General features: G+C 38.6%; 1 protein-coding gene and 1 long non-coding RNA gene across 2 annotated transcripts in view; one reads left to right on the top strand and one right to left on the bottom strand.

The window, feature by feature from the left end:
- LOC149786196 (glutamate carboxypeptidase 2-like) overlaps nucleotides 1–27,343 on the bottom strand; it is a 158,837-nt gene that overhangs the window by 103,813 nt on the left and 27,681 nt on the right. The window contains exon 4 of the mRNA XM_089976552.1: nucleotides 264–332. Within this exon, the coding sequence (XP_089832678.1) occupies nucleotides 264–332 (69 nt within the window). The remainder of the gene's footprint in view (nucleotides 1–263; nucleotides 333–27,343) is intronic.
- LOC149786197 (uncharacterized) lies at nucleotides 5,285–25,856 on the top strand. Its single transcript, XR_016424888.1, has 2 exons — nucleotides 5,285–5,769; nucleotides 23,199–25,856. It is a non-coding gene; the product is annotated as an uncharacterized LOC149786197 (long non-coding RNA).

The raw sequence follows: 27,343 nt of genomic DNA on the forward strand, positions 1-27,343 counted from the left end.
CTTTGTCAAGAATCATGCGCGCAACTATTGTCTTCACAGGGCGGTCAAAATGAAAATAGCTTAACTCGGATGCATCTCCTCGATTCAGACCAACAACATTCATCCTGCACTATAACCTCGTCAAAAATACAAGACTGGTTTCTATTCAAAAGTTACTATTGAAATTGATGTCCACTGCTATTCATAGTCATTAAGAATTTATTTTTACTTAAATCTTTATTTATAACATTGTGATGGGTGTAGTTTTCTGAGATCATACATACTTTAGGTTAGATTTGATGTTGTCCTTGTTCAGGTCATTCATGGTGTGTTGAAATGAATCCATCGTCATGCTGAAAAAAATAATGCATTTAAGTTTAATGAAAGTTGCGGTCTGTCTCTCTGAGACTTTACATTAACAGAAAGGTATTCGATAGTAATTCTGAAATCGGGCTTCGCATTTACCAGATGGCTGGAATTTTCATGTGTCATTTTGTCATGGAATAGGTGGAGTTGACAAGTTACAGAAGCATGCACTGCACAAAGATAATAAATCAGATAATTTCTGTCATGTCTTAAAAAAGGCTGGAAGCAATGAACATTAAAACAAGGGCAAATTTATATCTACAGTTCAGAGATTCAGCTAAATTACAAATTTAGAAGTTTCAATTCGAAATTACACTTTACAATACTAACAAAGTCAGACAAAAAAAAATGTCAAACACAAGAGTTGCAGGACAATGCCAGGTGGAGTCTTGACTATGATACACATATAAATGAATGAAAAAGGTCCAAAGAGTTCCAATGTCTTTGTCAAGAATCATGCGCGCAACTATTGTCTTCACAGGGCGGTCAAAATGAAAATAGCTTAACTCGGATGCATCTCCTCGATTCAGACCAACAACATTCATCCTGCACTATAACCTCGTCAAAAATACAAGAAAATCTTCATGTGGTATTTATAGACAAAATAAATATGTATAGAATTCATTCATTTATTAAGTTTAAGATACGCATTGGCATGATGAAATTAAAAGCATCAATATAAAAATGTTCTCATCTTCAAATGTAATCATTCCAGAAAGGTTTCCACCATTTATGTCTCAGTATCACTTTTGTGCTTGTTATTATGACTGTCTTAAAATCAACAAAGTCTTCATATAGATGGCATAATGAAAACGTATCATGCTCTTCATTGAAAGATTGTTTTATTCACGACGCAACTAAGGCTCTCAAATATTATACATGGGAACTTGTTTCGAGAAGTACATATTCTTGAATATGTGCTTGCTATTTTTAAATTATTTCTTTCTTAGTGAATATTTGCTCTTTTTATAAATAAATATTCATCCTTTACAAGAAATTTAATTTAATTTTGAGGATCGCTACTTGCTGCATTGAAGTTTTGATATCTTTGCAAAGAAAGTAGAATTTCAAATAATACCAATAAAGAAACATTGTTTGCAAAGAAAATCTTAGAAGTATTTTTCTGTTGACTTTACTCACTCTAAATGACAAAAGATTTTTCTGCAAGTATTGTTAATGTTTTTCAGATATGTCACGTTGATATGAAAACATATCATGATAATTAGGCACCTATATTTTTCACTGACACCATATTGAAAAGCAAAGTTCTATAAAAGAAAATGAGAGCATATATGTGGTCATGAACTATTTTCTTATTAGACTCACCATGACCTTGGCTTGTAGACCCCATTTATTGGTTTCTTTCTTAGCATTAAACCAAGCTATCAAAGTTTGGCTAAGGAGCATACTCTAAAAACTGTTGCTTAAAAATCCAGTTTGCTGAGTCACATATACCTTGACCTTAGATCATTCGAACACAAAATCAGTAGACCATGTCCTTACAGAACCGTGTCCCAATGTTGGGAGTTCCGCCTAATCGCCGAGTAGCAATGATTATTGGTATCGTTGTGGCTTCAGTCTATGCAGTAAATGCTTGATAGCACTAACAACTGCAAGGAGTTCTTTATGCGTGATGCAATACCTCCTCTCTGCTTTACCCTACGTATGGCAGTAGTAGGCTATAACTTCTTCCTGTCCATCTAGATTCTGGGAGAGCACTGCACCAATTGACAGGTTACTAAAAAATGCATCAGTATCCAAAAGGAAGTTAGAACCAGACAGGTTGGGACAAGCCAGAATAGGGCTTGAGGACAACTTGGACTTCAGAGTTCAGAATGCCCCCTCACATGCCTCATTCCATTCAAATCGACAATTCTTTTCTGTAAGTATCAACAAAGGCCTTTGATCTCAGCAAATCCTCAAATACATTTTCTGTAGTATGCACACAGACCCACGAAGCTCCTCACCTCTTTGACATTAATAGGAGTAGGCCAGTCCTGTATGTCTTTGATTTTATCAGGATCTGTTTGGACGCCATCTTGAGATACAATATGCCCCAGATATGAAACACTACTTTGGAACAGATGACAGTTTCCTGGACTCATTTTCAAGCCAGAAGCTAGCAGTCTCTCGAAAACATCTTGCAGGCGCTGTAATGTCATTTCGAAATCTGCGCTGAACACAATGATGTCATCCAAATAGACTAGGCATATCTTCCACGAATGCCCTTCTAGGACTTGGCAGGCGAATTGTAAAAGCCAAAGGGCATGACTTTGAACTGATAGAGACCATAGTCTGTGACAAATGTAGTCTTAGATCTATCTTTGGGATACAATGGCCACCTGCCAATACCCAGAGATCTCGGAAACGCTTAATTACGGATATTTGGATGCCAATTTTGATCAGGGACGCAGAAAATCACTGAGGCAGGAGTCCTCCATACACATGTAATAGGTGTGTAGAAAATTCAAAGACTTGGCAATCCTGCTTCAGCCACCTGCTTTGTGGGAAAATGTGTTGATCAATTAGCTGTGTTGATATTTACAATAACAGAATTCAGTGACTGAAAGACCCCTTGATGTACATACATGTTGCCATTTTATAAGAGTACATAAAAAAGAACATGATGCAACAGCTGGGCTGCAAGTTCAAAGGCTTTGACTGGCGGCCAGGTGAAAAATTTATTGATATTTAAATTGATTGAATTCAGAAGCAGAAAGACCCAGAGATGTACATGTGGTCATTTATAAAAGTACATCAAATAAACAACTTTAGCTTTCGTTATTGTGTTCATTTCCGAATGTACCGGAATAAGCAGTGCACGTGACCTCATAATCAAGACATGTTGAGACTTAGACAAAATACCATTCGTAAGTTTGTGACAAGTCACCTAAAAATGCAAACTTCACCTTCTTCTATTAGGAAAGCGAAAACGACTTCGCCCTGTAATTATTTAAGAGGTACATTGACTGACCATACCATTTTTAAAAAATTCTCTCGCCTTATTCCGGTTAGTTCTAGGGTTGTAGCAAAATGTATTCATCAAGGCATCAGTAGCTAGGCCTAGTTTTTATATCAATTACAAACAAACTCTTGCTGATTGACCATTAACCCTTTTCCGAGTAAGGTAGCAACTATCAATTTCCTGCCTGCTGTCCTTTGATGATAAAACATAAAAACTTGTGTTTTAAGGTCAGAATCGGTTATAATATATATATAAACTGCCTTTTATACACTATTTCGTCACAAAATTAGCTTGAAACTGTAAGTGAACCAGTAGACCTAACGGGAAATAATGGCGGACTTCGCTAAGTCTGGGATGTACCAGTTTATTAGATTGTATGTTTTCTTAAATCATCGGGCAAATATATTCAGTAAAAATAAACAAGTCATTAAAACCAAAGCCTGGGTATTATTTTATTAAAGATTTAACTTTAAAATGCAAATTATGTAGGTCAGAAACGTATGGGACAATGCTATGTTGTGGAATTAGTGAGATGCGCTTTAAGGTCTAAGCTATTTTCTGACTTGACACGTATTTGCAAAAATACTTGGAAAAAACAGCAAATCAGATACTATTTATTTGCCTAAAATTACTGTAAGTACGTATACAAATAAATAAACCATAAATTTGCGATCCTGTCAGTGGACTGTTGTAATTAAGCTATATTATAGTGAGTGATTACATTACGAAAACCTCTCCATCTAAAAATAGATGCACTCACGTCTGTGTTGATTCTGCAGGAAAGAAGGAACTGCAACTGTTGATGGTGGGACTCCCATTTTTAACAAAAATGGGAGTCCTGGACTCCTAGTTTTAAAATACCAGCGAGACCTCTGGACCCACTTTAGAGTACAAAACCATTTCGACCCTTGAAGAGCATCCAATTTGTCGTCGATCCTGGAAACGGGGAAAGAGTCCTTTTCTGTCACTTCATTTAGTTTTCTATAGTCAACACAAAACCTCGTCGATCCATCTTTCTTTCGAACAAGAACAATAGGTGATGCCCACGGACCATCGGATCGCTCAATCACATCTTGTTTCAACATTTTCTCAATATGGTCTTTCACTTCTCCACGCTGCACAAGAGGTAACCGTCGAAGACGTTGGCGAATGGGTGTTACCTTCTCGATATGTTCTCCCCAGGCCTGTCTTATCTTGGGCAAACACCTGGTTAAAGTGTACAAAGAAATTAACCAACTCATTTCTCTGGGAGTTATCTACGATCGTTCTAGTAAGTCTGTAAGATGCGGCGGAACGATGCTAGTCTGCGAATATGGAAACACTATGATTTTGTAATTAACTGTCACAGCCTCATACGTCGCTGCCACATATTTCTCGTACACCTTAACTGATCTGTCTGACGGATTGAGTATCCGAATAGGGATACAGTTATTTTCTGCATGAACCACTGACTTCGCCATTAATAACTGATACCTTTCGGTGAATTTCTCGGTTGGTACCATTATTGCACAAGAGGGCTCAGCTTCTAGGTCTAGTACCTTCCCCGGTATGATTCCTTCCACTCCTAGAGGTATGATACTTGTTTTGTCCACTACCACGCGGAAACATATGATGCTCTTCAATTCCACAGTGGCACATTTCACTGGCTGACCATTCAACTTAAACGTATTAGTCCCAACATCAATGACACACTGGTGTCTCCGGAGACGGTCCTACTAAACACCGCAAAGTCAGGCAAAGGCAGACAAAGTCAGACAAAGGCAGACAAATTTTTGTTTTATTTCTACATATTTGTATACATTATACTATATTAACTTTGCTTTGATATTTAAATTTTCAAAAAGCGTGATTTAATGTTGTTTGAAAGTAAAATTGGTACATACGTACGTTCAGTAGAACAAAGGCAGAGAGAGTATGACGAAGTCTTATAACACAGATAGCGCATGACAAAGGCAATCTATGACAAAACCAGATTTAAAAATTATATATAATAATTATCATACTGAGAGACACGTAATAATATTATGAAAGTGATATTAAATATTCTATTAACATTCATAATCATAAATTCATGATGTACTTTCATCGAAAAAGATTGATCATGACAAGATTGATAGTACAAATACAGTACGTCATTTAACATGTTAATATCATAATTTGTTTCAGCATAAACATTACAGTGTGTTAAGCGGTAATACAAATCTTTTCTGTTGTTATTAATGTTGGCGGTATACGATGAGAAGAAGTGATTATACTACAAACAGTAACAAATTACTCTGCCGTTGTCGGCAAAATCAAACGCGGTTCCTGGCTATTTTACTATACAAATCTGTTCATGCAGTATTGTTCAAACAGTAATTATTTCATCAACCTTCAATTATATACCGGCGTCGGCAATCTCAAACATAGGTACTGTTCCTGAAATGTCGCGCCTTCCGTGGTTTCGGGCAATATTAAAGGTATGTATTGTTTGCATCAATTAGCAGACTGATTAAACATCTGACATTTTAAATTTGTGGATTATTATAAAATGGCCAAGGCTAAAAATCTTCATCAAAAGCATTTTGTCATTATTCAGTTACGGTATTAAGCTTCAAATGATTAATGCTAAGTGTAGGATACAATAAGTTGTCTAGAGGTTCATTTAAAATATTGTGTTGTATTGTTTAAACATAGGTGTTGTTGTGTAATAGTGTTTCAACTGTGTTAAAGTGTTAAACATTCTCTACATATAATATTCTTTATTGGGTAAAAAAGTGTATATTTGTCAGAATGCCTTCTGCCCGTGTTTGTAAGCGTGTTAAACTCCATCAGTACCCGTGCGCTGTTTGCAAACAGAATTGTGCCAATGATTCGGTCCATTGTGGTTATTGCAAAAGTTGGGTACATGCATTGTGTGAAGGCATCACACTTAGTGAATTAAATGTTCTTTCCGGAAATTATAAATTTATGTGCCGAGTTTGCATTAAGAACAATGATGGTGACGAATATAGCTACATGAACGCTCTCTTCCGGCTGAACGAGGTAAGTGATAATTGTATAGTTTGTGGTATATCTGCTTTATGTACAGGTATATGAAGAAAAATCATGTTTTCCAGATAGATTAAATGAACAACGGAAGAAGTTTTAAAATAACATTTTTTTTAAAAAAAATGAAACTTTAGGTTGTAGAGTTGTATGTATCGTTGTTAGAGTATTTATTTCTCCGTATGGTAATACATGTACTTTGTGAACCTCATAGCAATTGTCATCATTCATGTACAAAGCAGCAGGGAAGTTCTACAGACCAGACGGTTCCGACAAAATAAAGCCTCCTACGCGAACTTTCTCCGTAGAAGCCTCAGATTTCAAAAATAAAGCTTCCTACGAAAATTAATTTGCGTAAATTCGTCCCCGAGTGCAATTTTTGTGTGCAAATTCAATGATTCTAGACAAGGGTTTTCGGGGGGGGGGGGGAAATTTATTCCGGTGTAAGTTTTTGTTGAAAGATTTGGCTGCGTATCTCATGAATAAATTTGATCGAGACCGATTCGATATCTACTACGCGGATCATGAAGATTAATCGTAATAAAACCGTGCGGTGTTGCCTGGGCGCGGCTAAAGAAATTTTTAAATTTGTTTATGTCCATATCGCCGTTACACCAGGTCTGATGAATATTTCTCAGCGTGTGTGTATCGACGCCATTGAAAACCGACAAAATGTTACAATTGTCCCTAATTACCTTTGGAATCTGCGCATATCGCTGCGTCACGTAAATCACATCGGTGTTCTTGTGTCGGCCACGCGAAAATATCCTAGCCGGGTTGGTCTGCTTGTGCAGCATGACATCATCGAATACGACAAGATTATTAACGTCGCCATCTAAATTTTCCACTGTTGGAACTTCATTGATGTCTGTGATAAATTCGATTGTGCCTTCGTCGGTATTGTCGCTAAATTCCTTTAACACTTGATAACATCGCTGATCATCAACGGATGGTGCAACCAAATACAACTTGTCCCATTTTAGCCATCGCATTATCAAATTTAGCAACAACTGCGTCTTTCCAGAACCAGACGGGCCAATAATTATCATCCTTATCGAATTTGGTAATACCGCGTGATGTTTCACCTGCTCGCGTCGTTTCGTGGCTGAAAAATCAATTACATTCATGTTAATAAAATACATGGATCTATATTGTGTTAAGTGTCGCACTCACACAGCTACGATAAATCCAACCGAAATCGTCACACGCAACAACAGGAACGCAATTGCAGGAGAATGCGAAGTTTGCAAGACACGCAAGTTCAGATTTGTAAAAAAAAAACTAGAACCGGAGGAGATATCGCAGCCTCCTTGTCAAATCTACCCGGAACTCCCTGGGCAAAATATCCCGGAGAAAAGCATCTGCCAGGATACAATTATTGTGGACCCGGAACGAGACTCGATATCAGACTCGACGATAATAACCAACCATTTCAGGGTGAAGATCCAGTAAACGCCATCGATAGAGCTTGTTACTACCACGATCTCGCATATCGCAGCGGAGATTTACAACAAAGGCATCTCGCTGATATCAAGCTAATTCACGCACTAGACGCGATTCCTAATAAAAGTTTCAAAGAAAAATTGGCAACTTGGCTGGTAAAAGGCGCGATGAAAGGTAAATTAGTATTCGGTGCTGGTAAATAAATATGGAGCAAATATATTATTCTCCGCGAGGATTTTGGCGAGGAAAATCAGCAATTGCCAAACTCGCTAAAGCCGCTAAAGTAAAACAATCCACCGCTGAATCGTGGTTATCGAAACAGGCAATTTGGCAAATATATCTTCCTCCGCCTAAGAAAATACCATATGCAAGTTTCACCGTCAGTGTCCCTAATGAGGTCCATCAGGCTGATCTTATGTTTCTTCCTTACGATACCGTTGGCGGCGTCACATACAAATACGTTTTAACAGTCGTTGATATCGCCAGCAGGTATAAAGAAGCCGAGCCGTTATCGAATAAAACAGCAACGGAGATCGCTAAGGCATTTAGCGAAATTTATTCACGATCCCCGTTGACATGGCCGAAGCTTCTCCAGGTTGATCCGGGTCGAGAATTTCTTGGTGCGGTTACTTCACTGATGAAAAAGAATAATGTTAAAATCCGTCGCGGTATTGTAGGTGTTCATCACAATCAAGCTATCGTCGAAAGATTCAACAAAACACTCGCGGAAAGATTATTCGGATATCAGTACGCGCGTGAATTCATTCAAGATAATCGATCTCATGATTGGGTATCAAGATTGCCTCATGTAATTAACGCGTTAAATAACGAGACGACTCGAACAATAGCAATGAAACCTGCAATTGCAATTACAAAATCGAATATACCACTAAAGCGAGATTCCACAATTCAGCCTGTACTAGGTAGTGTCACAGTTAGATATTTATATAAGGAAGGTGAGGCTGAAGGAGGAAGAAAAAGAGCAACCGATCCAACCTGGAGCGTCACAACACATAAAATATCCGCCGTAACAAGATCGTCAGGAAGACCAGCTATTTATATCCTAGATTCGTTAGCGCCTCAACGCGGATTTACCAAGGAAGAATTACAAATAATACCAGAAGATACTCAACTACCGCCAGCGTCACTTATGTGATTTACTCGAATTCTACCTAGCTGAGATAATTTTCTTACTCTCGACACGGCTAAATATACTAAATTTGACCAGGAAATTCTATCATCGACGATCCAAACTTGACCATCTACGGTCAATCCCTGCGATGAGTGTATCGTTGTTGCGTATCCTAGTTTCCATGGCGATTTTTCTGCATTTATCGCGTCATTAACGAGATTAATATCAACGAGAATAATATCGTTCAGTACCAAGATCCTTTCCTCTCCGCAGGGTAAAGTAACACTGATATTTTGTTTCCTGGTATCAGCGGGCCTGTAACACAACGGCACCTGCAACGTTGGAAATTTCTCGCAATGCAGCTTGAATAACATTTCCTGAATAATATCACGAACAATTTTCCTGCTAGCAACGATCAGATGATCGGGACGCCACAAATTTAGAAAAATATCCATCGGAGTCTCGTCGATTATTCTTCTCATCACATCGCATTGAAACTTATTCGGTTGTAATCAAATTATTTTTTTGAATTCGGTCAGTAAAATATCATCGGATCTATAATCGGCGTCGATTTCCTCATAATAATCAACGAAGTTCCTGAGCCATTCGTGAGGAGATTCACCATCAATAGGATCAGGCTGACCATGATCGCCGCACATTATCACGGCGGTATTTTTCTCCTCCAGCCAGGTCAGGAATGATTTTAACGTGATTAAATTTACTGTGCAAATTTCATCAAATATTATGATCTTGTTGATATATTTATTTCCCATGCGAGCCGAATCCCACAATCCACCGCTGTATTTGAAATAACTGTGATACGTGCAAGAACCAACGCCGCGTTGTTTTATTTCTCGCGCTAATCTGTGAGTTGGAGTCAGCACGATCATATCGGAGTTTGCAAATAAATTTATCGCTCGCGTTGTTTTACCGCTACCACCAGGACCATTCATGTAAACGAATTTGTTACGTGAAATTGGGTCAAATGCGGATGCAGCCGTCGATATTTCCTCACATTTATCTCGATGAAATTTATCGCAATCTTCGACATCGGCGTCCTCACAATAATCTAGGATATCCTCGTTTTTTATCCTCCATGTCCCCCAAGAGCCATCGGTGATTAAATTATCCAGCCTACACTGGTATTTCTTATCGATATAAAACGAGTCCGTTGCGACCCTTACCGCGATATCAGAAAATTTGTTTATCATCGACAGTAAATTTATACTTACATATGCGAGCATCGACGACCGTAAATGCGTATACTGCGCTGATTCTCCATCGAGGTAGCTAATTACGGTACCTAACTTTGTTCCGTCAATGATAATATTCTCCCTATTACAAAATATTCCTCGCGATACCGTATCGGCGATTATAAAATCCATCTCCGCATCGTTGATAAACAACCTAGCGTGGCGGTGTTTATGATCAACGGATCCACCTTGAGTAAATTTGCCAATTATTTTTCTTCCTATATCTTTCGCGTTTTCACAATCCGTCGGCAACCACACTTCAGTTTGTTTCCTATACGATATAATCGCCTCGCTCACTGTCAACGACACTAACATCGACGAATCCAGCATATATCTCAACAACACCGTAGGGACCCAACGACGCTGCGATAAATGCCGACCAAACCAAATATAACAGATTTTATGTAAATTTTCAGCAAACTCGAATGAAGTGACGCAAGCGAATCCGGTCATAACAAAATCAGGCAACGGCCCGTTAATCGCTACTCTTGTCATCTCGCTGGTGGGATGACCGAATTTAGCAAAATAATCTGCACAATCGCCATATCCGAGGAAACTTCCAGGATAACACGCGCTCATGTCAACGGAGATCATATCTTCGAAATAATACTTGGTATTCCACAATCCGCCATGGCCGTATTCGATACAACTAAGTTGAATATCAGCGAGATATTCGTTCCTTGTAGGTTTCCACGAGTTTCTCTCTCTGGCAGCGTGAGCAGCAACAGACGGAACCGTAAAACAATTTGTCAGTAACTGATCAGGATTTGACGAATATTTCACCGCGATATTTTTCATCGATTCATGTAATTTTTCATCACGGTAAATATCTCCGCGCGGCAAGATAAACTGATCATATTTTTCATCGCTCGAAAATAACCAAACCGATATTGGATCAGACGCGGCTAATATTTTGATATATCTGAACATGGCATCGGAATTGTCTTTTGCGGAAGATTCCACGGGATAAAATTTAACAGTACGATCTTGCGGAAATATCATCACCGACTGCGACCACGCATGTGAATTATGATCAACAATCTCGATTGGTACTCCTCGAGATCTATACGGCGACGAGTATAATATTTCTCCCGATAGCGTTTTCACCGTGATAGGAAATTTCAGTTTTTTACTCAACACAGCCACATCGTCAATCGATGCACCATCAGCAACTGTCTTCGCCCACGCGTTAATTTTATCCAACCTCAACTGGGTCAGACCAGATCCAAGCCGAGCGTTTTTCATGTGCTCGATGACGCGCTCAGCCACGCAGTTTATCATCGTAGAGTCTTTCATCGCAGGTAGATTTTTCATGTCAGGATTATTATTCAGCCGATAAATTCCATAAACAACAGCGCTAGATGGATACGCCCTAGCATAATAAGGACCGTCGATTCCCAATAACAATCCTGGTTTCGAATTTTTATCAAGAACGACATTTTTCTTACCGCCACGCACGGGATCTCGTTTATCGCGAATAATCCAAGTGTCGTCAGGCATTTGTGCGATAAATTTTATCCCGAAGATAAATCGCTCTTCCTTATGTGAGTTTTTTTATATTCTCGATTATTTTCTTGGCCCGTTCCAGATTCATCGTAGCGTCAATAGAGTTTGTTTTCCATGTCGACCAAACATGAGCAGCTCCATCATCGAAAAATTCTTTTTTGGCTCGGTCAACCTCAGGAATGATATATTCTGCCTCATCAAGATCAAATACATCCATTATTATATTTTAGACAAATGTTTAAATTATATAATGCAATGCAAATGGATACCAATCGGATCAACAAAATCATGCAACAAAATCCTGCAGAGGCGATTATTGTGGCGCTCACATATATGCAATTCGACGTGGCAGTAAAGGACCACAGCGATGTTTAGTTTGTCAAGTTGGCACCCGAGGAAAGACACGGTTGTGTTTATCCTGTGGAGGGAAAAATTATCGGGAATTACGAAGATATTACGAAAAGAAATCTTCCTCGGTAATAACATGCGAAGAAGATTATATTAATCGATTCAAGACAAATTATGATTTAGACAGATAGAATATCATATATGGATCTGAAATCGACGATTCCTGAAACAATCACACACGAGTTTAGATTACATCCAACCATCGAGGGTTACGAGGCGTCATCGGATGGTATCGTCAGAAATGCAAGAATTAAAAAAAATGTTGGTAGGGTTAGCAATTCGGGTTATCTATTGCATAACTTTAGTGGAGTAAGTTATTTATGCCACAGATTTGTTTTCGAGTGTTTTCACGGACCTATCAAAGTCGATCTTGTCATCGATCATATCGACGGTGATAAGCTTAACAACAAACTGTCAAATCTCCGAGCGGTGACTCCGAGTGAAAATTCAAGATTTGGTAATACCGGTGGCGTACGGCGACCAGCTAAAGCGGTTAAATCGGTAAATCAAGAAACAGGAAAGGAGCTTGTATTTGAGTCAATGAGAGCCGCTGCAAAATATTATAATATTAGTCTAGCATCGGTGCATCGTGCGGCAGAAAGAATAATCAACGCGACATTTTCATATAATTCTGACGCTTGGATCGAGTTTTATTATATTTCGATAATATCAGACTCAGAAAGTGAGATCGAAGATTAATTGAATATTACAGGATTGTTATATATGGACGAAGAAAATATAAACGACATCATCGAAGCCATCGATGAACTGAGAAAAAAAATAAATCTTCCATCGGAGTTGGACGCGAATAAACTCCGATCCGAATTCGAGACGATTGTTCAAGGAAAACTCGAATACAAATACACGCTACCATCCGAATACAAATTAATAAAAAAGATCCAGATTGCGATGTACCAATCACTTGCGACAGTCAACGATGATCAAATCGAGGATTTTGTTAAATTATCGACGTTGGTTGAGAAAGCTAGGTTGATTTTATCAGATGCATACGAAACGAAAAAAATTACAAGCTCGCGTGTCAGGCAGTTGAAAAAGCTTGTTGATGAAAAAACCAAGGAACCTCCTGAATCTAGAATCGAAAATTCTTGAAGATCTCCACGAAAAAAACAAAAATTAAAAAAATCTTCCAATTTTGAAAATTTCCCTGGATTTTATTTATTTTTTTGGCCTATTTTTCCCCGTGTACAGATTCAAGAGTCAGAGACTCTCACGATTTTACCAGGAGATTGATACTCAGTGTTTCTCCGCGTATATCAAGCAAATGTCCATTTTGATCCGTTAGTTTGAAATTTATCCTCGACAATAATCGATTGTGGCATCGCAGGTAAAACGGATTTACTGGCTCTTTTATTATCAAAAAACCCGGAGATGCGCTAAGGGAAAACGAATACAAGATAAATCCCTGCTGTGCTTGATTTGACACAGACGAATCCACGTTGTAGCTGTTTTCAACAACATCCGCGTGAAGATAAATCGCGATAACTTCCGTTATGTTAACGATACCTGGCGAGATATGCCGTCCCTGCCCGGCGGGATCGTTATTGTGTTTGAGAATCGATTCTGATTGTATTTTTTTAGTCCACGCGGCATGTAATTTCGGAAATAACTCATCGATGGTATCAGTGACGATTTTTCTCATTTCATCAGCATCAGAATTGGGAAATTTGAAATTTAGTAGCGTTTCCTCGGTTAATCCAAATACTCTCATGAATTTTTGTTTTTCTCCTGAATTTTTGATCAACTCGAATTTGCTAATAGGAAGAACATAATCGGCAATTGATATATGGTCGACTATCGCCTGAATAAACATACCATGATAATATTCAACATCATTCGCAAGTTGATTTAAAATCTTCACGCGTTTGATAATTTCGCTACATGAGCCTGATTTATTTAGGATGCATTCATGAAAGGATTCCCGCAATAAATTTAATTGTATTGTATGTTCTTGAATAAATTCGTCGATGGTTCTTCTTACCAAGATACAGTCTATGGGGGCTATTATCCTGTTAATGTAGGTAGCGTCGAAGATTTTCACACCGGGGGGAATTTTAGGAAGAGGCAACCATGAGAGAATTATTTCGTTAATAAAAGTAAAAGCGAACATTACCAAGTTAAATTTGTGGTTATTCATGAGGTTGATGGCGCTACCGATCAGAGGCTTGTGTTTGATATCTCCGTACCATCCTTCGTCGGTGGTAAAATCTGATTTTTTTGGCTCCGGTAGCTCTGGAGGAGCTTCCTCGTACCAACCTGGAATAATAAAATCTGATTTTTTTGGTTTTGCCAGAGGTGGAATTTCGGGCCAACCTAGTATTGTCCTAATCGATGATTGGTAAATATCTACCATGTACGGCGATTTCACTTCTATCATCGACGACAACGTTGGTTCGTGTGTTAAAATTTTTATTCCTGGAGTAGCATCGCCGGTTATATTTGATATTCTACTGGTAAATTCCTTACCTAGTTGCTCAATTTCGTAACTGCCTGTTGGTATGCCAACGACGATCCAATCGGGAGTTCCATCGGGGCGGTTTTTATTGGCAAAAACGAGCGAATTATTCGATGATATTTTACCGAATGATGTCGATCTAACATTGGGCCAGCTGTTATAGACACGCAGCTGCGTTAATGCAATTTCCTTGATGCTAATTGGCGTTGGAAAGTTAATGCTAAATTCTGGCTTGGTTGAGCTTAACGATATTAGTGTTGTTGTCGGCGGTGTCGTGTTGGTCACGATTTGGGCTAGTTCGGACATTATTAATATTCATTTGTTCAATCTCGGAGTAAATACTTATCATTGCCGAAAATTCTAGATCGGATATAACTCCGTCGTTGAGACTCTCAGAAAGCAACGACGATAATTTTGAATACGCGCCGTTGACCTGGGATAATTTACTCGTGTATAGAGACAATTTCTCATTCGTGCATGATGATATTTTTTTTGCGATGATATTGAGAACACCAGCGATTGTCGTTGTCGACGAGATTATTATCGTTGCTATGATCGGCGCGATTGTTGTTACCGCGGATAAGATTATTCCCGCACCGGCGACTACCGCAGATACCGCGTACACGGCGACATCGATGGCAATTAATCTGCGCTGGTATTTTTTTATTTTTATCTGATACTCGTCTAGGAGTTTTTTTAGCGAATCCTGCCATGAACGCGCCTGATTGTAACGGTAATCCGATGCGGTCATTTATTAATCTACGATAACAATTACGGATTATTCCGTATATTCGGATAAATATTCGAAAATTACAAAATAATTCACCGGTCCCATGGTGGTTCTGTCTGGCGGTTCTAGCGTGAATGTTGTATTGCTATATTCACTTAACGAAATAATAAAAAATCCAGGGTAGAATTCATGAATTTTACGATTCTGTTCCGGTTGTACCTTAAATTTTATATCGGAGATAATATGTGCTCGATATACGCCAGCAATTGGAGCGGTAAAGCTAAATGTGTTATTCTGGGGTATCCAGGTAAGATTATTTATGGTTAACACAAATGTTAGATTGCATCGCATAATTCTGTCTATCAAATGATCTGGCACATAAAGTTTCGCCAATCTTGGGATATTCAATCGCGATATTTTTGTGTTAATATCGTTAATTTTTGTGGTCACATCGAGAAGATCTGAACTCAATTTTGGTATATCAGTGGCGTAAACGAATCTATCGATCTTTTGGTTAATAGCTCTGTCGTACACTGATGTATCGACCTTTTGACGCGCTAATTCACGTACCATGTTAATTTCATCGTTGATTTTTTTTATTTTCTCATCTGTCGATTCATGTATCGCGTTAAACCCCTTGGTAAATTCGGGAACAACAAGATCGTTGAGTTTATTAATTTCCTCGCTGATTTTTTTGTTGAGATCGTCGATTGATGTTTTCTGACCCATCGAGATATTTACTTTGTTAATTTCGGCAAGAATATTAGTAATTTCCTCGCTGATTTTTTTTATTTTCTCGCTGAGATCGTCGATTGATGTTTTATCGCTTTTCTGACCCATCGCGGTATTTATTTTGGTAATATCGGCGAGAATTTCAGTGATATCCTCGTTGATTTTTCTTATTCTCTCGCTGAGATCGTCATGCGATGATTGATCGGCTTTTTTCTTTGCTAGTTCGTTTGCGGCGGAGGAAGTATCGCTGGATGTTTTTATGTCCTCGTCAAATTTTTTGCTAAATTTAGCTAAGGCATCGTCGAGTTTTTTAAGGTCGTTATTTAGCCTGTTAAGTCTTTTTGTCATTCTGTCCTGAAGATCGTCGTGTAATGCTTTATCGGCCTTCAGAAGCAACGTTGCTGATAACTCTTTGTCGGATTTTTCCACATCCGCGATATTGGCCTTCAGGGGTAACTTCGCTATAATATCGGCGATATCAGCAATAGATTTTAATACCATCTCCGATTGGCGAGTAAACTGACTAATGTGATCGCGGTATTCGTCTCGCTTGATTATATCAGTTATTTTGACGTTGCTGGTTTGTAATCTTCCTTCGGTATTTTGAAAAACAGCAACTTCGCCAGGGTCCACCTCTGACAGCGATAGAAGATTGTTAATATCGCTCTTGGTTGCGAACTTTGATAGATCGACGTCAGTCACTTCTGCTTTTTCCTTCCTGTAGATAAATCTACCGTAAATATCAACCATGATATTTATCTATGGCATATTCAAATACAATTTTATGATACGGACCGGATGATTTTGAAATTGCATCGAGGACGTTAATTGATTCAGGGCCGCATATCGGTGGATCCGCTAATGTCTGCGTTGGAAGTGTCGAATACCAAATCGGAATATTCAACGAAGACACGTAGTTGATAAATTCTTTCGGTGGTGCTAATCCATACGAGTCAAAATAAACGACTTCGCGAGGATTAATCGCGTAGGCAACCCAGTGTGTGCCAGGGCCGGTATTTAAGTCGAGATTTATTATTCCTGTCTCGGTAGGGTTTGGTTTTTCTGGTAGTTGATCCCGCATAAATACGCCTCTGAAAAATTTTATTTTTTTATTCTTTGCTTCGCTAAGTAGATCTAAATTTGAATAGGCCGTGCTAATCTTAGGCCGGATCCGTATGGGGGGCGTCTTAGATAAAGGCCGTTTCCCTTTTTTTTACCGTATCTCCCTCCGGTAATTTTACTTGTTAATGCGGAACCTAATTGGGAACCTATACCTCCAAGCGCGCCTAATCCTAGTGCCTTTCCAATCGCCGGAAGAGCCATTTTCACTAGCCCCAATAGAGGAAGAAATCCGCCTGTTTTGACCATGTCTCTGATGGCGCCTATGGAAAGACTCACATGAACGCCGGAATTTACTGATTTGGCCTTGGAAAAACGTTCACGTTGATTTTTAGTTAGCGACAGTTTGTTAGGTCCACCCTGAATTTGATCATTTTTCAGGGTTAATTTCATACCGCATCGCTTTGATATCGCTGATTGGAGTTTTTTCATCTGACCCGGGGTCAGAGTTACACTAACGTGTTCGTATGGCATATTAATAATCGCTTAATCTAAATTTGGAATTTGTCACATTTTCTCTACGGGTGCGTCAATGATTCTCATTCTACCACTGATGCCTTCCAGGATCATTGTTCTATCGCTGAGAATAACCGCGATGGCTCTTGCCCGTCCACCTGTGTTAATTCTAGCTTTGAAATGGATATCAACGACAGATTGTTTCACCAAGTCGAGATGTTCCAGAGAAAAGTAATAGATGGGATAAAATTTATTAAAATCCAACTGTGATATTTGCAATCCCGTATCAATATTTTGATCGCGGCCCATAAAACTTAGTAAGCGATGATATGCGCGTGCCGTCGAATAATTGGCAAAATTGATGGATATTTCCTCGGATGGTTCCTGTTGGCCGTTTATTCTCAATGAAACGTTTGTTGCCTCGAATTGATCGAATATCATATGACTACGATTTTGATCATATCTATCTGCGTCTTGAAAAGCAACAAAGATGTGTCTAGGTGCCGAAGCGCCCTGTTGTGACGCAATTCGCCAGGTAAATATTCCGTTAATATTAACATCATCGACGGAGTCGGTCATAGTTGTCAGCCAGGACATGACGGATTTTCCGCCTTGATTCATGAATGATAATAATTTTTCTTCCTCGATTATCGATGGAGTTATCGCTGGCATCCACAAGGTAATTCTTTCAAGGACAACTTTACCAACATTAACAGGATCCGCACTCACTTCTCGCCAGATGGCTCTGTCATCGCCCGCGGCGTCTCGAAATAAAGTTATCGTATGTTTTGCTCCGTAAATAACTTTTCTGAAATGTCTGCAAAATCCAAAAATGTGAGATAGCGGAATTGCACAGGAAAATCTTCGATCATCTACAGTTAACATATTTTTTCTCGTGGTAAATCCGAGGTTGTAATCGGGATTGTTGCCAATTATTATATCCTCAAAAGCAGCAACAACAACGGGTGGATTAGCGCGATCAACAGGTCGTCTTTTTACATATGGGAAAGAATCAGGAGAGTCGGAATTATCCTTGGCGAACATCATACCAGGACCGGCTGACCTGGTAAAATCATCCGAGTATCTCGCCAGACCTATTATCGTCGTTGCTATATCAACGTTGTCCGTGATTGATTCGATTTCTCTTCCATCGATCATGTAAGTGGCGCTCTTGAATAATGCCATGATACCATTGTTGACGAATCCAACTTCATAATTTCTTTCAAAATTGGTATTGTCTGTCCTAATAATTTTCCCAACAAATTCGATATACGCCTCAGATGGAAGAAAATATCTTGTTGTATCGTGAACTTGAATTTCCTTGCGATTAGGTGTATTTGGGTCAACTACGTCGTATGAGAAATACTGGAAATCTCGCACGGATGCGTCCCTACCTACAGGCTCGTCCATGTCGAACACTTCGTTTGACACTTGTGCGAACATTTATTATTAGAATATCATCTAAAACGAAGACCGCTGCCTGAAATAAAACTTGTATTTGCTACTTCCTTTGCTAGATTTGTCTTAGCAACTTCCTGCGCTATATTTGTCTTAGCAACTTCTTGTGCTAGGTCGTTTATTTTTTTATTTGCTGCGTCGTTTATAGCTTTACTGATTTCGGGTGGCATTTCTCTGGTGCTAGGTAATTTGACGGGTTGTTTTTTACGTGTTAAATTTAATATTTTATTTTTGACAACATTGAAACCTTTGCTGGCTAAATTACCGATACCAGAAATGACAGTTTCGCCGATCTTCCCTATTGCTTTTGACGCGAATTGCTTGACCGTTGGTCCGATTTTAGGTATTACTCGCGTAACGAGACTTCCAATGATATCGCCGAATCCATTGCCGTGGATATATTTATATACGGGCAATCGAGAGTTAACTACGCGGACCTGTTTAGATCTGCGCTGATGTTTGTGAACAATCATGTTATTTCAATTGTGTTGTTTTAATCGATGAGTTCATCAACGAACTCCTTGTAAATGTGAGAATTGATGATGCCACCACGGAATAATCGCTGACAAATATCTGAGGCTTCGTTGATTATTTCACGGGAGTTATTTCCAGCTCGTTTTCCTCCGATTAATACCTCGAGGCGAGATACGTCGTTGACAACGCTGTCAGGGCAAATGGTATATCCGGTTCCTGTCTTTGGTTCTGATGGCCCTGGCAAATCAGAAGACATTGGTGAATATATTTGTGGAGATGGGGGGGTACCCCATCTTAATGGTTTTTCGATGGAGTCCCTCCAGTTTGTCGGTTGACTCGGTAACAAGTGGGGGTCAATTGTAATAAGTTCCGGCCTAAGTAAATGGCTTACTCTCTCTCTCGTAGGTAATGGACTTGCTGCTATCTCTCTCGTAGGTAATGGACTTGCCGCTATCTCTACCGGTTCCAATGCTGATTTGTGTTTATTAACGTCCAATAAAAATTTTTGAAAATTTTCATCAGAATAATTTATCGGTTTTCCTAAACCACCAAAATAAATTATCGCCAGCCAATCCATATATCCGACCTTATCAGCAATATCTTTTTTCAAAAATATTCTTTTATTTTCCAGAGAATCATTCACGGCGGTCAAAATTCTTGAATTATAATTACTGATTAAAAACATCATTTCTTTCCTCAAATAATTATCAGCGGGTATTCTAGGATCAATTACTAATGAGGGAGTCAATTTTTCCTTCATCTTTATCTCTTCCGACAATTGTCGTTTATATTCGCTTGGTTGAATTATTGGTTCCTGGTCGCTCTGTTTTTGTTTCTTTTTTGATTTTTTCTCCTTTTTCTGAGGTCTACCTCTTTCTTTTGGTCTAGCTCCTAATTCCTGTGGTTGAATATCTTCTTCCTGTGGTTGAATATCTTCTTCCTGTAGTTGAATATCTTCTTCCTGTAGTTGAATATCTTCTTTTAATTTTGCTTTTCCCTTCCGTGAAGTTTTAGCTTTTTCTTCCTTCTCCTGTTGTCTTCTTTCTTTCGCTTGCTTCTTTTCTTCCTTTGCTAGCAGCTTTCTTTCTTCCGCTTGTTGCTTATTATATTTTTGTGTATCTCTTGCTTCTGATAAAAATCTTCTATAACGCGGATCCGTTACCACACTCACATTTGTTTTTTCCGCATAAATTTTATATAACATGCTATACCAATTGTCACGAGTTGCATATCTTTTTTTTCCTATTGCAGTCAGATATTTATTTCGATCGACAAAATAATTTTCCGCAAATTGGCCAAACTCATCTATGTTATACAGTGTCGAGAGCGGTTGTGATATTATTTCCCATCCCTCATCGGTGAAATTCTCTCTTAAATTATCGATATTAAACTTCCTTTTTATCATTACAGGTTTTTCTACTCTAGGTTTTCCCTTACTTGCTCCAGAATCAATTGCAAGTTGTTGCCCTTGTTGTTGTGCTGCTATTGCTAATCGCTCGGGTAATGTTCGTGATTGTTCCTCAATACCTTTCAACATGGGGAAAATTCCCTTTTTCTTGGTATCTGGATCTTTTTCGTCACCAAATACAACTTGCTCGATTGTTCCGGTCACTGGCTTCAACCATTTCGATGATACCTCGGAAATTCCATGTTGTACATCTTCGTAACCACGAACATTTCTCTTAAATAATTGTTTTGCTGGAATAAGCTTCTTTAATGCCGCTAATTGCTCTCGCGCTAATCTAGCAGAATGAGGCTCTCCAACTGTACTAGTTTTCGGACTCATATTATTTTCAAGTATATTATTTTAATGCGAGGTAAAATTAGGATCCGCAGCCAAATCTTTCAACAAAAACTTACACCGGAATAAATTCCCCCCCCCCCCCGAAAAACCCTTGTCTAGAATCATTGAATTTGCACACAAAAATTGCACTCGGGGACGAATTTACGCAAATTAATTTTCGTAGGAAGCTTTATTTTTGAAATCTGAGGCTTCTACGGAGAAAGTTCGCGTAGGAGGCTTTATTTTGTCGGAACCGTCTGGTCTGTAGAACTTCCCTGCTGCTTGTACAATACTATCTTGTTCATTGTAATGCTGTTCCTCCCACGACTGCTTCATCTGAGATAAATAATTTCCCGATAGGTTTTCTGTTCAATGACATTTTTAAAATATGACCATAACTATGGGCAATCAATCGCCGCCAAAATTACATTAATCAAATAATGTAGTATGATTCAAAATTTGAACTAAAGTAGGACATTATCATCCTTATGTATTCCGAAATAGTTGCTACTTAAATCGATGGATACAAGGTCATGTAAAATCTAGCAAGGGTCCATCAGTCAGCAGAAAGCAGAATGCCCAAGCTTGGACATTCTATGTCAGCGAGAGAGAGAGAGAGAGAGAGAGAGAGAGAGAGAGAGAGAGAGAGAGAAGGGGGGGGGGAGGGAGAGCGACAGCGTTTTTACCCTAAGGCTACATGGTATCACTTACAAATCGTTGATGCTATTTTTATTTTAAATTCTGATAGAATCCATCGCCTTTCCTTGTTATTTTCATACATCATTTGCTAAATGTTGGGTTTATTCGAGCATGATCCGTGTTTCTTCTTCGCCATAAACCACTCCAAAGGAGGCATATGTTTATTGTTCACGTATAATTCTTTCAAAATATGTTACTAGGCCCCCCCCCTCCATTTCACTACGTTTAGAAATTAGAGTGTGGTGTTTCAAATGCACTAAAAGTCGCGAATCATGATTTTTAATAAAATTATATTCTATCTCCCAGACAAAAACTAAAAGAAAAAACCCAGTAATATGTCAAGGCAAACTAAATTAAATGGAGGAAAAACGAAGAAATCTTACATATAGAACTGGGACGAATAATGCCTATGTACGTATGCCCGGTAACATGAGACATACAAAACGTGGCGGGCAACAAATTGTTGGTTTAGTGTGTATGCTACGTTAGGTCATTAAACATGATAATTACTATTGATCAAATGACAAGAAGATTTAATCTCCTTAGCTGATAGATCTAGCTGAGTTGAAGCATTGAAAACTCGTGCAGTACAAGGCAGATTAAAAAAAAAAAAAATACACACGTATTCATTAATGTGGATAGTCACTTTATGCTGCTTGGAAAACATAGTTCTTGTTTATATCAAATGAGAAGAAACACTAGCCTTAGCTGTTAAATGGCGTCTGCCGATTATCAGTCTGGCTAACAGCACTCCTCCCCCTGTGTTTGTTTGGATTTACGCTAGCTGATTTACATTATGATCAGACCGTTTACTTTCCATACATTTCATTTAATACCACATCATTTGGAATATGAGCTGATCATTCCATTCTGTTCTTCAGACCATTTTAACGAATGCAAGATCATTTGGACTCTGAATACATCTTTTCATTTTTTGGGTTAAATCATTTCGTTTTAGACAATATAATTTCATTTAATACTACGTCATTTGGAAGCAGATTTCATCAATCCGTTTTGTTCTTTAAATCATTTTATTTAATACCACATCATTTGGAATCTGAATTCATGATTTCATTTCTTGAGTTAAATCATTTCATTTTAGACTACATCATTTCATTTAATAGCACGTCACTTGGAAGGAGATATTTTCATAACATTTATATATATTTATATATTTATTTATGTATGATTGTAGGCTGCTTCATTGAGTGTCGATCATCTCCGTGTTATTGCTGGTTGTGACGACACGTCATCTTCTAGAGACAAACATATCGCAGGAACATATTCGTTACCAGCCGGTCGACCGCTGAGTTCAGAGCAAATAATGGACATTATTGTAAGTGAAATTCCGACCGTGAACAAAATTCCTTTAGGTGTCGAAGAGAATGTGTATATCGTGCTTGACAATTCAGAAAACACAGAAAGGAAATCTGCAAAACAGCCAAAGCACTATTGGGACGATTGCGGTGCATGGGATTATAGAAAAGGCCGTTGTGTAAAAACAAAATTTATGATGAAAGGCGACGGACCGAAAAAAAGTTAGTGCAGGTTACAGTGAAGGACGATGTAGTATACAATGAGACTCACGAAAAGGGTTCAAAAGCTGTGAAACAGGTCGTTCCACAACCAGAGAAGACTGATATGATCATATTTACCAGGTACTTTTCAGCATTAAAACGCCAACCATCTTATGGAAAGCGGGTTACACACGTTGACGGTACATTCAACAGAGATGTTGCCATTGTCGAGTATACAGGACAGTATGCTACATCCGAAGTGCCACACGAAAATGCAAAACTATGCACGAAAACATACGAACGAACCAATCCACAAACTCTTCAAAGGATTCGAAAAGAGGTTCATCATAAAAAACCCAGTGGTGTATGGAACACTGACGGACCTCGCAAAGAATGAATCATTAAATTATCCACGCAATATCCGACAGTGTCAGAATGCTAAGGCTCGCGTGAAGGCTGAAGAAAGAGGTGGAGTAGGTTCGAAGAACGTTGCTGACGAACTTTTGAATGTTATACGTATGTTAAGTATTAAGCATCCGTATGTAGCTGAGATTATTCATTCTAGAGACAATCCCTTACCCTCAGTAATGTGCTACACTAATGAACAAATACTGGACTTGAAGTCGTTTTTATCATCGAAAGAAGGTGTTGTGGGCGTCGATAGAACATTTTCACTGGGAAAGTGTTTTGTCACAACCACGGTATATACATCGAACAAGGTACTGCGCAAGGGAACTGGAGACGCACCAATACTTCTGGGGCCACTCATGCTTCATTGAGATGGCCGCCAACAGAATTACTTAGATTTTTTTCGCATCTGAGAGGGGTGCTTGGCATGGAAATTAAAAACATTGAAATAGTCCTGGGAACTGACGACGAACGGGAAATGATCAATGCCATAGACATGGCATTTCCGGGCTGCTCAAGAAAACTGTGTTCAAAACACCTAAAAGACAATATACTTCGACAAATGACTGACAAGATCCCAAAGAGTACCATTGATAGAAAGGAAATCATTGACATGATTTTCGGAACAAACGGCGTTGCAACTGCAAACGACTCTGCGACCTTTGAGGAGCGAAACATCAAACTTAAAAACAACCTTGAAGAACAACGTCACAGTGACTTACTGCAGTATTACGTTCGGCATGTTGAGGACAAATTGGCGAACTACGTTATTTCCAGTGACGAATACCAACTTTGGACAAACAACAACACCGAAAGCTTGAACCACAGATTAAAAGTGAAACTTAAGTGGGAGCCCAGAAAAACCGATGAACTGGTTGAAAAGCTATTCGAATTAGTTAAAGTGGAGATGGTGGACCTAAGTAGGGCATTATACGAGACCGGTAACTTTTGTCTAAACACGCGATTTTCGAAATTTAAGATTACCAAAATTTCATGGACATCGAAGACAGAAGAAGAGAAACAACAACTCTTCAGCAGATTCCTAAGCGCAAGCACTACAAGTGTTTCAGGACTGACACCTTCGGATGGGAAATATACTGTCCATAAGGACCCAAAGATAGCCAAGAAGCCAAATCAAAGGACATGATGCAGGTCTACCAAGACACGAAGCAAGTAAACAGTTATATAATGTGCGGTGTGGTAATCGCAAATTTCGAAAAGCGCATGTTCAGACAAAAGTTACATCACGAATATATGATTATGAATGTTAATAAAATATTTAATTGTCAAATAATATAAAAGAATACATGTGCAAAAGTAAAAGAAACACCTATGTTTGAGATTGTCGACTCCGATATATAGTTAAAGTTTGATTAAATGATTACTGTTTGAACAGTACTGCATGAATAGATTTTTGTATCTGCTCGAGACAATGTAAAATAGCCACGAACTGTTACAGGTGCGGAATATCACTAATTACCATCGTCTAATTTTGCCGACAGCGGCAGAATAGTTTGTTACTGTTTGTAGCATAATCAATTCTTAATAAAAGTATTAGTACATCTTACTTTGTCACAATGAATCTGTCTTTGTCATACAATATCTTAAGTTTATTACATCACGTTGGCATACTATATTCGATTAAATACTTATATTAAACTTATGTATTTTATATTACTTTCATAATATTATTACGTGTGTCTCAATAAGATAATTATTATATAAAATTATTAAATCTGGCTTTGTCACAAAGAGATTTCTTTTGTCATACGCTATCTGTGTTATATGACTTTGTCATACTCTATCTACACAAATAAGGGTGCGTATGTACCATTTTTATAAATTTAAATATCAAAACAATGTTAATATATCATAATGTATATGAATATGTATAACATAAACAAAAATAAACAGACTTTGCCTGCCTTTGTCTGACTTTGCCTGACTTTGTCTGCCTTTGTCTGACTTTGCGGTGTTTAGTAGGACCCCTCTGGAGAAAGTCAAATCCAAGAATTCAATCGATCCATCCACACCGCGTCCTTAACTTTTATATCATTTATCATGATATCCATTTTCCCCACTTCTCTTGTTTGGATATACTTTCCATCAGCCATTTTCATTTGTTGACCCGCCGGTTCCAAATGTGGCTTTTGTAGGTCAGACATTTGTTCATAGATGGGACCGTTAATTATGGTAACTCTTGCACCCGTATCGATGAGGAAATTCACTTCCCCCCCTTGCACTGTGCCTTGTATGTACATCCCCAATCCATTGCTTGAAATTCAAGTGCTACGGGGTTGGTTCATGCCCTGCTGATCCTGCCTGTTCTTATTTGCTTTTAGTTTCGAACAGTCCTTCTTTAAATGTTCCTCACTACCAAAAATCCAGCACTTCTTTGAATTCTGCCGATTCTTGGGTCTTTCAACGCACTTTCTCTTTAACGAATCCAGTTCTACTTTAATGTCTCTGATTTCACTGGATAATTCTTTGATGCATGCCTGGAGGTCCACTATGCCGGATGCTGAACATTCTACTTCATCAACACCAATATTTCGAACTTGAGTTACCGTGCGACAATCCCGTTGTTTATCTGCGCTTTGAATACCCTCCAATTTAACTGCTAACTTTATGACTTTTTCTAAGGTTTCAGGATGGCTTTGCTGAATACGAAGCCTCAAGTCTGTGTCTGTCAGTGCATCAATAAAATGATCCCGGCTCAACGTTTCTATAAGTTCAGTTGGAGTCTTTGGGTAGGCTCTCATGCTTAAGCGTTTTACCACCTGAACTAGTTCTGGCAAAGGTTGATCTCGTCTCCGTGTGAGATTTTTAAGTTGCACCCTGAACAATTATGTTTGATTCTCTGAGCCAAACCTCCTGCTTAGCGCGTTTAACAATTCCCGATACATTATCTTCTCCAAAGATTCTAAATCCGCTAGTACTGCATGTGCACTTCCTCGTAAATATGATGCTAGAAACATTGCTTTTTGGTCTTCAGTCCAGTTGTTAATTTCAGCAACAAGTTCAAAGTGAACTCTAAAGTCTTCCCACGGTTCCGAACCATCGTAACTGGTCGCTGGCCTCACTAATGGCTTCTTAAAATTCATATTCCAACTGATGTTTGGAACATTTCCCAGACTTGTAAGGTTTCCGTGAATTTGACTCTCCAGTGCCTCATATTCCCGTTCTACCTTCTTTATTTCCTCCAGCTGCGACTTACTTTGCACATTATAAGTAACAGTTGCGGTTTGTAATGTTGTACCCAAATCTGTGTCGGGATTTCTCCGATGTCCAAACATAATTGTTGGGGTATCAAGCCCTCCTTCCGCCATTTTTTACACGATGAATAAGAATTGTCTGAATCTGCATCAATCCAAAAACGTAATCCTCACTGATATCACCGTGATTTAAATACTGG

The sequence above is a fragment of the Sinohyriopsis cumingii genome, chromosome 12, assembly GCF_028554795.1.
Source record: "Sinohyriopsis cumingii isolate HCF-2022 chromosome 12, ASM2855479v2, whole genome shotgun sequence".
In the NCBI taxonomy this organism is placed as follows: Eukaryota; Metazoa; Mollusca; class Bivalvia; order Unionida; family Unionidae; genus Sinohyriopsis; species Sinohyriopsis cumingii.